Source organism: Rhodnius prolixus, unplaced genomic scaffold, assembly GCF_049639745.1.
Source record: "Rhodnius prolixus isolate KJV_2025 unplaced genomic scaffold, Rpr scaffold_5, whole genome shotgun sequence".
NCBI lineage: Eukaryota > Metazoa > Arthropoda > Insecta > Hemiptera > Reduviidae > Rhodnius > Rhodnius prolixus.
Window position 1 is genome coordinate 14,040,703 of NW_027411624.1, and position 15,207 is coordinate 14,055,909.

A 15,207-nucleotide genomic window follows, 5' to 3' on the forward strand; every position below is an offset into this window, starting at 1 on the left:
TTCTTGGAGTTATTCGTTTTTTCCTTTATTCTCCATAAACCTTTTTTACAGGCAGGTCCAAATATCCTTCTGAGTAGCTTTCTTTCCCAAACATTGAGCAATTTCTCAGTAGGTACCTAGTTTTCACAACCATATGTGACAACTGATCTTACGATTGTTCTGTACAACAGGACCTTAGCTCTGTGGCTCATACTTGTAAACTTCTATGGTTTCTGGAAAACGATAAAATATTTATTGCTCTTGGTTACCGCTGCTTCCAAAATACTTTGACTGGCTTACAGTACTGAAGACATGATCGCCTAACTTTACTGAGGGTTTTTTCCCTCCTGTTAGCATTTCTTGAACTCTTCATCAATCCTTCTTCTTAACATTAATATAAAGACCCAACTTCCTAGCTGCAATCTCAAACTTTTTTTTTTTAGTTTCCCTTAATTTATTTACGCACAATAATTGTCCTAATTTTATTTCATACGTTTACATAACCTTAAGTAGGAAGATAAATTCCAAAGTTCACTAACACAAACTGTATGTAGGTAGTACTTAATATAAATAAAATATGAAAGTACAAAGTTTCTGTACTCCATTTCAAAGTTGACTACCTTTTGCTACAGTGTTGATCTAACTACCAAAGTATTGTTTAACTTAAAAACAGATATTACAAGTTATAATATACTCATTATATTAAAATGTTTAAGTGATAAACTAATTTTAAAGTACCTTCAACTCCGAATGTTTCGCATTCACTTTCACGACATAAACGTTATATTCAGCACTTTTGAGATGTAGTTAAGTTCTCAAGATAATAATTTATACATTTTAATACTTTAAACTAGTCATCTACAATTAAATATCCAAGAAAAGCTATCGAAAATTTTCATGCTCAACGCGGGAATACATAATTATTCTGGTTCTTTTCAGGATGACCAAAAATTGTTTTTATAATCTACTGATATTTCATTTAATATCAGGTTTAAAATTTAGTTAAGTATGTTCTCCGTTTTCCCTATTTTTCTTCAAGTATTTATCTCTAACGTTGTTTTATTTTTTTTTTACGTTATTTCGTATTTTAGTAAAAAAATATTAAAAGTAGAAAGTGTTCTTCGAGTTTTGTCAATATTGTTTAAGAATTACAGATGATTAAATTGGAATGGGATTCAAGCTATAGTTTCTTTTATCTAAATAATATTTTCTCATTTGAATATTTGAACAAAAAAATCTACGTTTGAAAGAATGAATGATCATTTTATGAAAATTAAGTAAAGTTTAAGTGAGTTTCATTCATAGTAAAAATAAAAGAAAAATAGAAAATTTAGCTCAGACTATTATTTATTAAAAGAAAACATGTGCTTAGTTCTACTTTGAATCCTTCTCACAGATCCCTGATACCATCTGTGACATATACTCAAGGGATTCTAACAACATTTATAACTGTGACATTCAGGAAGATAAATCTTATAAACTTTACTAATCCTGGTTTTTCCTGAATTCGTCCAAAACATCTTGTCGACAACTAACGTAAAAAGGGAAAAGGATTTTATGGCCGTGTTTTGTTGTCCCAGACATCCTTCTCATAATCTTCACAATCTTTTCCACTATTTTTTTTGGGGGGTCCCTCAATTTTTCTTAAGGTTTCTGTTTAAGTTATCTTGTGCTACTTTTTTAAAGGTTATTACTACTTTTTTTAAAAAAAAATCATCCCGTTTTTCTTTATGGTTCAGTGTCTTAAGAAACATAGGTCTGAGAAAGTTTTTGAACATGCAATGGATTAGGTTTCGGTGGACACAACGTTTATCTTTTCACATTGATTGAATTAAAGAAAAATAAGTGGCTTAAGAACAAATTACAGTAGATTATTTTACATTTAGGCAATAACATGTTGCAGTTACTAAAATCTGATTAAATTTTTGTGTTAGATCAAAAAAGGATTATCAATTCATGGAAGCAAGTTATTGTGTGGCCTGGTTAACCATTAATGCAATGCTTTTACTATCTTCAGTGGGGGTTTTCAAATGCACAGTCTGTGTGCATTTAACCTTCCACGAACTAGTCGTTAATCGGTGCATGTACATTTTTAGGAATAGAAAAGTAAGTGTATAAATTATAAAAGACATTGAATAAAAAAGATAGGAATTCCTAAATCCACTAGATAAATGATTGGGAACTCTGCACAGAATAATTGGTAATATTTGCATTGCAATTAAGACTTATTGGTAAGATTAAGCCCTTCTAATTGCTACCCAAGGAAAGTGGTTTACACAATCCATAGATTTAACCAATTTCAATGGGAGAAGAAACCCTCTAGGAACATTAACAGTACGGACAGGTGTCTTCAAGTACCATCAAGAGAAATCAAACATAGCACTACTATACTCTTATCAAGTATCTCCTCAAACGAACTTGAGCCGCTCTATGCAGCATCTTCACTAGGTTAATTGGAGCTAACACTAGAGTTGGTGCTTGTATGAGTAAGTAAATGTGTTCTTATTGTGGAAACTACTTTTAAAAAAACCTGGTAAATCTTATCTATTGAAGATCAAACTTCTAATCATGTTAGTATTTATCTATTAAATAAAATGAAGTGAAAAAAAAAAATTCTACTACTCTATGACCATGTACTATGTACAAGATGGGAAGAGTCACTCTTTCTAACGAAACCAATCTCTATTAAATAAGTAACAAGCTAATTTCTATATACTTGAAAGTTTTTCAACCATTCATGATTAAGTTGAATAAGTTCAATTACTCTTACAAAATTGAGAAAAGTCGGTAACTAAAAAGTTCATGAAGAACTTTACAATTTTATAAGTTTTTATTCTAAACTTAGTTTGAGATATAATTATTTAACTTTCCTCAAAAAGTTACAATAAATAATAACTTTTCAATTCACTGCGTATTTAGTTTAGTTAAATTTAATTATCTAATACTAGTTTCTATGTATAAATTTTCTTTTCTGTAATAATTTTAATTTCATAATTGTCATGATTGTAGAGACCAAAGTCTAATTTACTTTTAACTTATTTACACTTTAATACAAACATTGTAAACTTAAATCGTAATACTTAAATTCATTTTTTTGTATTAGTTTCTAATTTGTTCAATACCTTTGTATTTATTATTGAGGTATCTTAATGAGCTAAAGTCTGGTAAAGAGGATTCGGAAGCGCATTAAATTGGCCAGCAAAGTTAAAAAAGAGGGTTTTAAAATAAGAAATGGTAGATGGCAGTTAAGTTATCGAGATGAAAGCAAAATAACAGGAATTTGTTCAGTTAAATTTGAAGTTAGGAAAAATTTGTCTAAGTGGTAAAGCTCGCATTGAACGGGATAACTATTGCGTTAATTTATTTCTAGAAGACTAGAAAAAAGAAGTTGAATAACTACTGCCCTGCGGCATTTCAATACTACTTTCAGTCTAAGGTATACCGAACTTTGTTTTATTGAAACGAAATAGTTTATACGTAGTTTCCATTTATTGCTATATTTCAGATAAGACTGTGTGGAGAATTTTGGAACTATTTTCCTCTAAATAGTACGTATATAAATGATTAGGGGTATCTGAACACGTAAAAACTGTGAATGATGGTAAACTGTCCATGCTTGTTTCTTACATCCTGGACGGTTTCAGATTAGCAAACATCTTTGAAGAAAGGTTCTTCAGGTTGTAATAATATCATCTCTGTCGGTAGAAAAGTGAAGTGGTTAAAGTGTAGTGGTATTTTTTTTTTCGTAGAAGTGAAATCTCTCTAATGAAGGAATTTATGAAGAAAGATTTGAAACTGGCCAAAAGAAAACTTAATAAAAACATGTTTTGCGTCCTCAAATATGGCACCTGTATTATATTCATAGGGTCTAAACATTTAGTAAAAGAACTGTTTGTAATACTGAAGCAAATTTAATGAGAATTACAGAGAAAGAATGGCATGAGTGTGTTTCACCTAGTTGTTTTTTTAAATGAATAAACTTTTATTTAGCGTAAATACTTGAGTTTATTTATCATTAGAACAATGAATTTTCATTTTATTAAAAAACTTCAGTTTATAATAGTAAGCCTCTACACTTAAGCTGAAATAAAATGATTTCGAAATGAAACTTATTATAAAGGTGTTGGGTATTTCAATATTATCTTAGTACATAAATTGAGAAAATAAAAACTGTTGATGGTTTGTTCTGCTAAAAAAAGACGAAGCAATTACGCTGACAGTATAAAGGAAAACCAAATCTTCATCTCCTTGCGTAGTATATAACCAACTAAGCAGACAGTTAAAACCACAGCATTCCTTTTGTCACAAGGAGTTCTAATTAAATTTAATGAACCAAAGATTCCATTCTAACCTGCATTACTTACATAACTTTGGTTAAACTGTCATCTTTCATTTTATATCAAGAAGATTTTATTATATGTTTACATATATAGCAATTATTTTGAAATCAAGAAAAGTTGTGTGAATATTCAACTTTAGAGAATTAGTTGTTAATTTGTAGCAATCATATCTAACAAATTATAAGCAACTATTATCATTAATCGAATTTTTAAAAGCTTCATCTTTGCTCTAACAATTGCACACCGTATTCATTAAATGTATCAGACCTCTTTGGAGAACTGTTCCAAATAATGGAATAATAATGCCCTAAAACGATTCCCTTGCTACCCCCTTCAAGACAATCTCCATCTATTTTTGCCAACATAGATCAAAACTGTAGGCATTTCTGATTTTAGACTTTTTTGTTTATAAAAATCTTCTTTAACCAAAAACACTGAACTGGATTTGGTAATAATATTTAGGTTTTTTCTTTGATAACAATCCAGGAAAAGTGTGCAGTAAAACTTGACTAGAAGTCTCAGTATCAAATTCCAAGAAGGCAGGAATTTGGTTTTGCCTTATCTCTTATCCCTAGCAGATGAGTTTCAAAAGATTAGGTATAGGCCGACAAGTTAGTAAAGAGGCAGCAATAAGTCACTTGTAGATAAAAACTTTCCGTCTTGAATACCTCATCATGAAGGCATAAGCAGGAGTCGAACTAGTATTAGCTGAAGTTAAAAAAAATAATAAGAGCACCCCCCTGTGTAATGTTTTGCTAGACTATTCCTTCGAAAATTGTAACAGCAAATTTTAGATTAACATTTAGATGTGATTAACTATTTATTAGATATGTTCGCTTTGCTTGAATGGGACGATGGTTGACGGTCACATTATCTACGCTTGCTCCTCGTCCTAGAACGTTTGTCAAGTCCGAAGAACGAAGTTGAAAAAGTTATACTAAAACAGAGAACTTAAGACCACAGATTGTCCGAAAGACACTAAGCTTTTTCACAAATACCTACAGAAACAATCTGAACTAGGAACTAAGAAGCTGCAGAAGAATGGACAGTCTTAAAAGCCTCACACTTTCCAGAACTTCTTTGACAGAGCCTTCTACTACTTCGCCTTCTTTCGGCATCGCCTCAAGGAGCTTCTGTTATCTCAATGCTTCATTACGTAAATGGCCACTCAAGGTTTTGTTCAACTTATGTTTTTTTGTATCAATTTAAAAACAATCGGGTTTTAACTTAATGTGTTATCTTATTAATACTATTATTTTGCAAACTAATGTGATTAAATAAATATGTTAGAATACCAAGAAGTCGCTGAATAGTTCTCTCTTGTAAATGTGGCCTTCTATATTCTACATGTATATACAGCTTATGGATATAGTTTATATGACTTTTATACTATAGAATATACTTCCAAACGTGACAATCCATTGAACCACTGCATTTTAAGTAAATAAATTTACGAGAGTGCCCGGTACACACTTTTCTGTAAATAAACAGGAGTGTCCTAAGGCTGTAAAGAATAATGTCGTGTGGAGGATAACGCTTTTCAAACTTTACTAATCTAGAACGTCCTCATCAAAATTTCAAATTAGCTACTACCAGCTTTTCTATCATGAAAATAATAAAAATAAAAATAAAACAAAAGGAGAAGTTATTCAGCGAATTTTATGTTGCACTTTGATAAACAAATGAACTAAAAAAAGAAGAAAAGAATTGATAAATAATGAAATACAGCATACAAGAGATAATCATTGAGGGATACATGTTATACTCAAATCTTTTGTTTATATTTTCACTATCTGGTGATGGTCTAACAACAACGGCTCCTCCATGAATAATTCGGCTTATTTATATGTTAGCGAAAGAAAGGCAACTACGTGAATTATTCACAACTAAACGTATAAACCCAAAAATAAAGTAACTTTTCTTTTCAACATTTACTATATTATATGGAACAAGCTAAAGTTGTTTTCAATGCAGTTTCTCCTAGCACAGAAATGTGCCAAACATTTATTTATTCTTTATTCTTAGCTAAGGTGTTGACCTTAAAAAGAAGAAAGTGATAAAATATCCTGCGAGATACCAGGTAACTAAAGGCACTGGTTACATTGTAGCTACCATCAAACAGTCCTATTTCAATTTTTAAGCTAAACCAACATCCTACAGAATCCTCTAAGTCAGCGTTTCCCAACCTTTTTTTTTGGCTCGCGTACCACTTGGTAGTACATCATGCTAATTGTATCACTTCATAAAAATGATTGTATTTCGTGAAATTTGTTATTCCGAGTGTGTTATTTTACTATTATCTTTATTTGTATAGAGATACAATATACATTGTATCTCTATACAAAGGACTTCAAGTTCATGTTCATTTTATAAACTTTGTAAAGTGTAAGTTCTTAGTTTAAAAAATGTTTTTTAAATTAAATTAAATGTTGCTCGGATAGAGCTTATTCATTACAATCAGTCTCTTTAAGCATATCTTTACGTAGTTATCATTTAAGTTCTGTCACATGATAATTCTGTTAAATTTTCTTTATCTTTTATTGATAATGACATAGCTTTTCCTAAATTTTCTTTATAGAAGGGGGTTTGAAATCCAATTATCATTTGTTTTCGTGTTTTGGAAAATACTCCGTGAAAGACAATTTTAATCCTGTTAAATGTGCTATTATATTTCCTCGTATATCTTGAGACAGACTAACCTTATTTCTGTACGAGGGTCGTTTGAAAAGACCGTGCAAAGTCAGAGAGATAGCACCACTGGCGCGTATCGAGGTTATGTTTAGTTAGTAGCATCTCTTGGAAGAACACACACCAAGTTTCAGCCAGATCGGTCTATTTCTTTGTGTTTGGCATTCGTTTGAATCGAGGAAGTCGAGTGATTTTCAAAAAATGGACGAAAAAGAATTTTGTGTGTTGATTAAACACTACTTTATGAAAGGCAAAACGCCTCAGGAGACTAAAGAGAAAGCTTGATAAACATTATGGTGACTCTGCACCTTCGATTAGAACAGTTTATAAGTGGTTTCAAAATTTTCAGAGTGGCCATATGGGCACAAGTGACGCTGAACGTTCTGGACGCCCTGTTGAGGTTACTACTCCAGAAATCATTGATAAAATCCATGATATGGTGATGGATGACAGAAGAGTGAAGGTGCGTGAGATTGCTAGGGCTGTGGGCATCTCGAATGAACGGGTATATAATATTTTGCATCAACATTTGGACATGACAAAGCTATCCGCAAGATGGGTGCCGCGATTGCTCACGCTTGACCAAAAACGAAATCGTGTGAAGTGTTGCAAGGACGGTTTGCAGCTGTTCCAGAAGAATCCGCAGGACTTTAAGCGTCGTTTCGTCACTGTGGATGAAACATGGATACATCACTACACTCCTGAGACCAAAGAACAATCTAAACAATGGGTTATCAAGGGGGAATCTGCGCCAAAAAAGGCGAAGACCGTTCCTTCGGCCGGAAAGATTATGGCGACTATTTTTTGGGATTCGCAAGGAATAATCCTCATCGTCTATCTGGAAAAGGGTAAAACTATTACAGGTGCATATTATTCATCGTTATTGGACCGTTTGAAAACCGAGCTGCAAGAAAAACGCCCACGATTGGCCCACAAAAAAGTCCTTTTCCATCACGACAACGCACCAGCTCACACCTCAGCAGTTGTGGTCGCAAAATTAATGGAAATAGGGTTCCTATTCCTATTCTCCTATTCTCCAGACTTGGCTCCCTCGGACTACTATTTGTTCCCCAATATGAAGAAATGGCTGGCGGGAAAAAGATTTTATTCAAACGAGGTGGTGATTGCAGAAACGAATGGCTATTTTTCAGACTTGGACAAATCCTATTATTCGGAAGGGATCAACAAACTAGAGCAGCGTTAGACGAAGTGTATAAGCCTAAAAGGAGACTATGTTGAAAAATAAAAAAGGTTTACCCCAAAAAATTAAGTAGTTTTTATTTTTGCACGGGCTTTTCAAACGACCCTCGTACATATCAACCTCTTTACTGTATAATATTATTTACTAAAATAATTTTTATAAATTATAGGAAAAAACGTATCTATGATATTTTTATGATTTATTTTTTTTAAAACTTTTCCGCCATTATTGATTATTTTTCGCGTACCACAGGTTGGGAAACGCTGCTCTAAGTGATAAGTGAAGAGATTAGTTGTGTTTGGTTACAGAGTTCGAATCCAAATATCACCCTTTGATTTATTAAAACTCATAAAGCACAAAGTCAGCGGAAGGGCTGTGTTTATAACGAATGAACGAATGATTATTTACTATAATAATAATTCAAAAAAGAATTCCCGATTAAATAAGTCATTACTAAAATTTTATGACTTCAAAAAAAATAAATAAAAATGAAACCCACTGAATGCAATGTTTTAAATTATAAATGTGTTTTATTGGGGGTAATGTACGTCAAATAAGAATGCTTGCGGCAGTCGAACTGCGTGCTGTGCACATAAAACTTGTTGGCGATCATTTATTTGATACTGGAACCAATGGACCATATTTCAAGGCATAAATTCACTAGTTTCAGAAATTTATGTTTTATTTAGTATGTTTCACACTAAAAGTTTCAACTTGAAAGCTAACTAGCTAAAAATTGTGCCTCTATGAATTGAAGATTGATCACAAATTTCTTGAAAGTAATTCTCAGTAGGACACAATTTTTCAGTTCCTGCAGGGTTCAGTAATTCCGCAACTATCTCTTTGAGATTAAATTTATGTATCTAAGATTTGTTAGCTTTTTTCCTCAAAACAGTTACGATTAGTTTTTTATTTGTATTTCTAAATTTAATTTTATTATAATCAGCACATCATTGTGCTAATAGCCATAAGAATAATATGGAATGTTCTCGAAATACTCGTGAGTAGAGATTTTTCTCAGACAGTAAAGAATACTCGGATTTTAATCTACATTGTAGTTGCGTCACTTTGATTTGCTGTTATTTTAATTCTGTTGGCTTTAGTGGAAATGTGCGAATAACCGTGGGTAATCACCAGCGTTCTGGTGGATTCTGTGGAGACTTTCTTGGCATTAGGCAACCCAGGAGACAATTTCTTCAGTAGCTGTGTAGAAACTAGCCTAATTACCGGCATAGTTCAAATTATAAATCCATCTAAGAAAACTTCCAAGTTGAAAAAGGAAGATTTGTGTATTAGCACCGCCTTTTAACTTTATTTTGTCAGCTAGCAGTGCCATCTTTAATAAAAAAAAAAAGTCTACATACTTTCACTATCTACCAAAGCTACTTTCTACGCTAATACTAAACGCCGCGCAAGGAGTTTGCATTTGTAAAAATATAGTCAGTGTCGTAAAGTCCATCATAGATTAAAAAAGGAGACCTGGCCAGCTTGGAAGAGAGAGCAAAAGAAGAGAATAGAAACTGCATCAGGATAAGAATGAATCTGAACGAGGTTTAACGAATGTTATTCTCACTTTTATGCAAATGAAAAGTTAATACCATCTTGTAAAAAATCTGTTAACTCTAACTCTATTTGATGCAACTCTACGATACTATCTTTTATGGAAAGAATACTGAGTGATACAAAAAGTGTAATATCGTAAAATTGCAATATCAGTCCTCTTTAAACCTGTGAAACAATAAGTGTAAAATACTCAAAAGGCAATGAAATTGGAAATTAAAAAAAAAAGAAGAAGAAAAAATACCTTGTAAATAAGATCCTTGAGGCTTCCTTTAGAATTATAAGGTATAACAAGTACTATAAAGGTTTCCTGGGCCGTTGGTGATTCTCTGAATTCCAGATCAAGTACTGGATATATATATGGATGTTGTAAATTCAAGAATAGGTCAAGTATTATATTTCTAGTAGCTGCATCACATTTTATAGGGCATGCAGGCCCTTTAGGTACCAATGTTAGCAATCTTTCTGTTTTTACAGATGTATCACGCACCACAAACCAATGTTTATCTACACGAGAACCTGTAAAAAAAGAAAAGAAAAGAAAAAAAAAATGACAGATTTAGATTAAACATTTACAAACATGAATACAAAGAAATGGTCTCATAAAATCTAAGAAATAAAGCTGTATGTAGAATCTTATGTGTAATGCAAGTGAACATTTTGTAACCGAGTGTGAACCGTGTATGTTCAAACGTAAACTATAAAAAGGGTAGAAAGAGTACAAAACCGAATAATGTATGTTAAAAGAAGTGGTTTACTGCTGATTTAGTATTCCGTACTTTAAGCCAATTACGTAAGTCTCTTGACCAAATTCACTGCTACTTCAATCGACCTAATAAAACTGGAACAATTGAACCAAGACCATCAATTAATGGTTTTTATAGCATCTCAATTCACTTTGTAAATTAATAAAAAACGCTAGAGATAATAGGCTTACAAGAATAAAAAATTCTTTCTCGAAATTACTTAAAATCAATTAGTGCAGCTTGCTGAAATTGCAAGGCCTGTAATTGCTATCGGTCCCTTATTATTTGTAGAAAATTAGAAATCATTTGTACAGAATAAATAATTAATAAAATTTTTGGAAAGTTCTGAAGGGATTTGATCCATTATAACCAACTATTTAAGCCAGTCCTGATATGTAACCAGTTTAACTCAGATTGTAGACAAGAATTATAGCTGTGTTAAACCAAGAAACTGGAAATTAAAATCTGTAATAGTCTACATTATTAAGGAACTATGCACAAATGGTGGTACTCCTGTATTTTACTATTTATTTATTTATTGTTTTTTATGTTCTTGTTTACACATTAACCATTATTTCTTTATAAGGGCTGGAAAAAACCAACATATTGGTATGCCCAGTTACAGTTGGCTTCTAATGCCTTAATTTACCAATATATTGGTGGAAAAAAACCAGCCCTATCTTTTCCCAATATTCAATTTGAGGAATAGCGCAGCCTCTTTCACTTCTTTCTTCATCATGACTGTCACTTTTCTACTACATTCTGCTTCGTGGCTTCCATGAGATAAAGATATCATGAGCGCTGCGTACTGACTTATTTCTTCCTAGAACAACACAATGGTCTCTGAATGTGACTTCGTTATTTGATGTGAGCGTAGAGTGGTGTATACGAGTAGTAGTATAGTAGTGTAATTATGATAGTATTTGTGTGAGAAATTAAGAACTAAAATAGAAACTATGGAGTCTCTCTGCATCCTATATTTTTATTTTATTCCCTCTAATGAATTTGTAAATGCTTCGTAGCGCATCAGGATTCATTATAGCTAAAATACTTTTTAGCGCAACGGGGAAATCGTACATGTGTTCCCAAATCCTTTAGGAACTTGTCTCTATTTCTGTTATATCTGCTGCATCTGAAGAAGAGGTGCTCGATGTCCCCATCCTCCCCGCTATTGCAATCACATTTAGGACTATCTAATAACTTATAAGATTATGGTTGAACCTCAGTCGCATTATTGTTGCGTAAAATTGCCTTTCTCCCTCCAGTACTTCTACAAACCATGGCTTGTTGGGGATCCTACTATATTTTACTAAAAGTAACTATGTTGACGTGCCTATTGCACTAATTGATTTCTTCTCGCATCGCTCATTAGTTTACAATTTGAATTGAGATGCTATAGAAACCCTTAAGGTAACTTGCACAGTTTCGGATTTCTAGTAATTATAAGTCTGGCATATGTAGTTAAACCGAGAGATATTGTAAAACATTATTACTTATTTATGTCAATCCTTCTAATAAGAGTGAGTTTTAATCCCGAGAACAATCCGTAATTATGATTAATTGCATGCAGTCGCCTTAATTATTCGTCCTTGACGTTGAGTTCGTTTGGATTGTAGATGCAATCAAAATACTCTTTTTGATAGTTGAGAACTTGCTGTGTCTTTTCAATCGATCTCTCGATTCCTGGTTGTACGAGGGGGTACCCAAAAATAACCGGAATTGCGTTGCCGCGCATGGAGCTTATGTAGTACGCATTTCTGCCGCTAGACGTGTATAGCGCAATTCCTTGCCAGTTCAGTCCTGCCTGTGTTGTCTGCCTGTCTTGTTCTGTTCATCTGCAGTGATTGTTTTTTCCAGCGCTGTTTTGTTCTTTTTTCGTTTTTTATGATGGCAAGTTTAAGTGAACAACGTGCAGCTCTGAAATTTTGTTTTCTACTCGGCAAAAATGCTGCTGAAAGTGTTTTAATGTTGAAAACAGCTTACAAAGATGACGCTATGGGAAAAACTCAAGTATACGAGTGGTTTACTCGGTTTAAAAATGGCGACATGTCGATTGATGACAAACCTCGTTCTGGACGTCCATCAACTGCCCGAATCGACGAAAATGTTGAAAAAATTCGAGAGCTGGTGTTCACAGACCGTCGACAGACAATTGATCAACTGTCAGAGAGTAGTGGGTTATCTTGGAGCTCGGTTCAGCGAATTTTAACGGAAGATTTGGGGATGAAAAGGGTTGCTGCCAAGTTTGTTCCTCGAGTTCTGACTGACAATCAAAAAGAACATCGAGTTGAAACATGTCGTGCTTTGAAACAACAGCTTGAAACTGATCCAGACTTTCTGTCAAAGGTCATTACTGGTGATGAGTCTTGGTGCTATGGTTATGACCCAGAAACAAAGCAACAGTCGAGCCAATGGAAGACATCATCTTCACCCCGACCAAAAAAATATCGTCAAGTCAAGTCAAACATCAAAACAATGCTGATTTGCTTTTTTGATGCCAAAGGCGTAGTCCATTCAGAGTTTGTCCCCCCAGGTCAGACCGTCAATCAAACCTTGTATTTGGAAGTTTTGAAAAGATTGCGCAATAGTGTTCGCCAAAAAAGACCCGATTTGTGGCAAACAGGAGACTGGTTCTTCCACCACGACAATGCACCTGCACACACAGCCATCTCTGTTACACCGTTTTTGGCTAAAAATGGCATGGTTCCGCTGCCCCACGCACCTTACTCGCCTGACCTGGCTCCGTGCGACTTTTTCTTATTTCCACGCATGAAAAAGGGCATGAAAGGTCACCGATTTGACAACATTGAAGAGGTCAAGAAAAAAACGAAGAAGGAGCTGTCAGCCATTTCTAAAGATGACTACAAAAAATGTTTCGAACAGTGGAAGCACCGGTGGGGCAAATGTATTAGTTGTAATGGAGAGTATTTTGAAGGGGATAAGGTTGTTCTGTAAAAAATTTGTAAATAAATAGCTTTTAAAAAATAATTCCGGTTTTTTTTGGGTACCCCCTCGTATTCCTTGATGGGCATTTTGGTTTTGCGAGAATATGGTTCTGTCCATACATTAATTACTTAAACTGTTGAAAAAAAAGAAACAGTAGACAAAAATGGACCTTCAATTAAATTAAAAAACAAAAAACAAAAACTAAATGTTTGAGTTATAGTGTGGTACATTAGTTTATGTATATTCAAGATTATTTTTATAACAAGAATCTTCCAGACTCTTGGATTTAATATAAAGTTGAATCCTACAATCTGTATAGTCTCTTTAATCATAAACTGACAACAGGAGACAACTTGAGAATATAACTGTTTGTGTTTGTTTCAGTACTTCAGCAAACTCTGTACCATCACAGTTTGTTTAAAGAGAGCTCCTAAGTATTTTATACTCTCTGGACATGTCAGCTATACCTTGATATTTTTAATATTAAAATTTTAAATTCCTATTTGTTGTTCTTATTATTATTTTTTCATTAAATATTGAAATATTTAAGAACATCAACTCAATGATATAATTAGAATAAAATAGAAAATATGTCTCGTCTAATTTGTTTCTTTGTACACTTAAACGTTCAGAACCACATTATATTTTACAAGAATGGTGGTTATCACTATGTCCAAACTGCAGACTGGTAAGTCAGAATTTTTGTATTGGAGAGCCATCAGCTCACCCCTTACCAACGTGATTGATCACTGGCAATTTGTTGAACTGTACGTAATGAGGGCTCCTCTCTCCTCAAGATGACCACAGTTTAGCCTTGGACGAAAGACAAGAGATTTGAGATTTGAAATAAGAGTTAACATTTGAATTTATAAAAGCGGTGTTTATGGGGTTACCAGAATTCAAGCATATTCATAATATTATCGAGATTAGTTATTAGCAAGTATAATCGAGTCTTGAAATTTGGGTGGAAATGAGTTTGCAGAAGCTAAGATTAGACTTGCGATTGAAAATGTAAGCGTTACGGGTTTTGCGGTCGATATTGAACTATAGTAGTTTCTCCTAAAGGTAAAAATCATTCTACAGAACTGTTGTAATGTAAGGCTAATAGCTATGTAATGGCAGAAGCCAGTGAAACTATAACAACTCTCTGGAGAGAAAGCAAATTTAAGGTGCAAAGAACGTCAAAGAAGAACTAACAATTTTGCTCTAACGAGCTAGCTTGCTAATCGATTTGAATGGCAATATTTAAAGATCCCTTGTTGGTAAACACTTTCTACTTAATGTAAATCATTAACAAATAGCCTAAACATTACAATTCCATTCGCTATTACTTGCTTGGTGTAAAGGTTGTTCCTTTAGTCAACCCTCATCAGGATTCAACCTTGATAACCTTCCACTAACAACCCATTCACCTCAACAGCTGAAAAAGGAAAATTCAGCACAAGTACCTTCGACCACAGTGGTGAATGGCAACTATCAATGAATAAAGTACGAGTATTATAGTGCTTAAACCTCTTAAAGACTGTGTAGAAGCAGTATAGACTGCCAAGACCTCTATAGCTGAAAAGAAGAATGAGGTTTAGTGTCAGGTTTATGAAGTGAACCGCGCAGAAGGAATGTTCACAGTTTTGTTGACTGCACACATTAGAGAATGATCTGCACGGTTTGTGATTCTGACAATTAAGGAGAAAGGCGTGATAAATCATTAAAAATATATAAAACTCAAATGTCTTCCATTAAACATTGT

At 33.4% G+C, this 15,207-nt stretch overlaps 1 protein-coding gene across 9 annotated transcripts in view; it reads right to left on the bottom strand.

The window, feature by feature from the left end:
- Positions 1 to 15,207, bottom strand: part of Slob (Slowpoke binding protein) — a 160,250-nt gene that overhangs the window by 9,083 nt on the left and 135,960 nt on the right. For all 9 annotated transcript variants that reach the window (XM_074135218.1, XM_074135221.1, XM_074135220.1 and 6 more), the window contains one exon: positions 10,013 to 10,287. In XM_074135218.1, the coding sequence (XP_073991319.1) occupies positions 10,013 to 10,287 (275 nt within the window). The remainder of the gene's footprint in view (positions 1 to 10,012; positions 10,288 to 15,207) is intronic.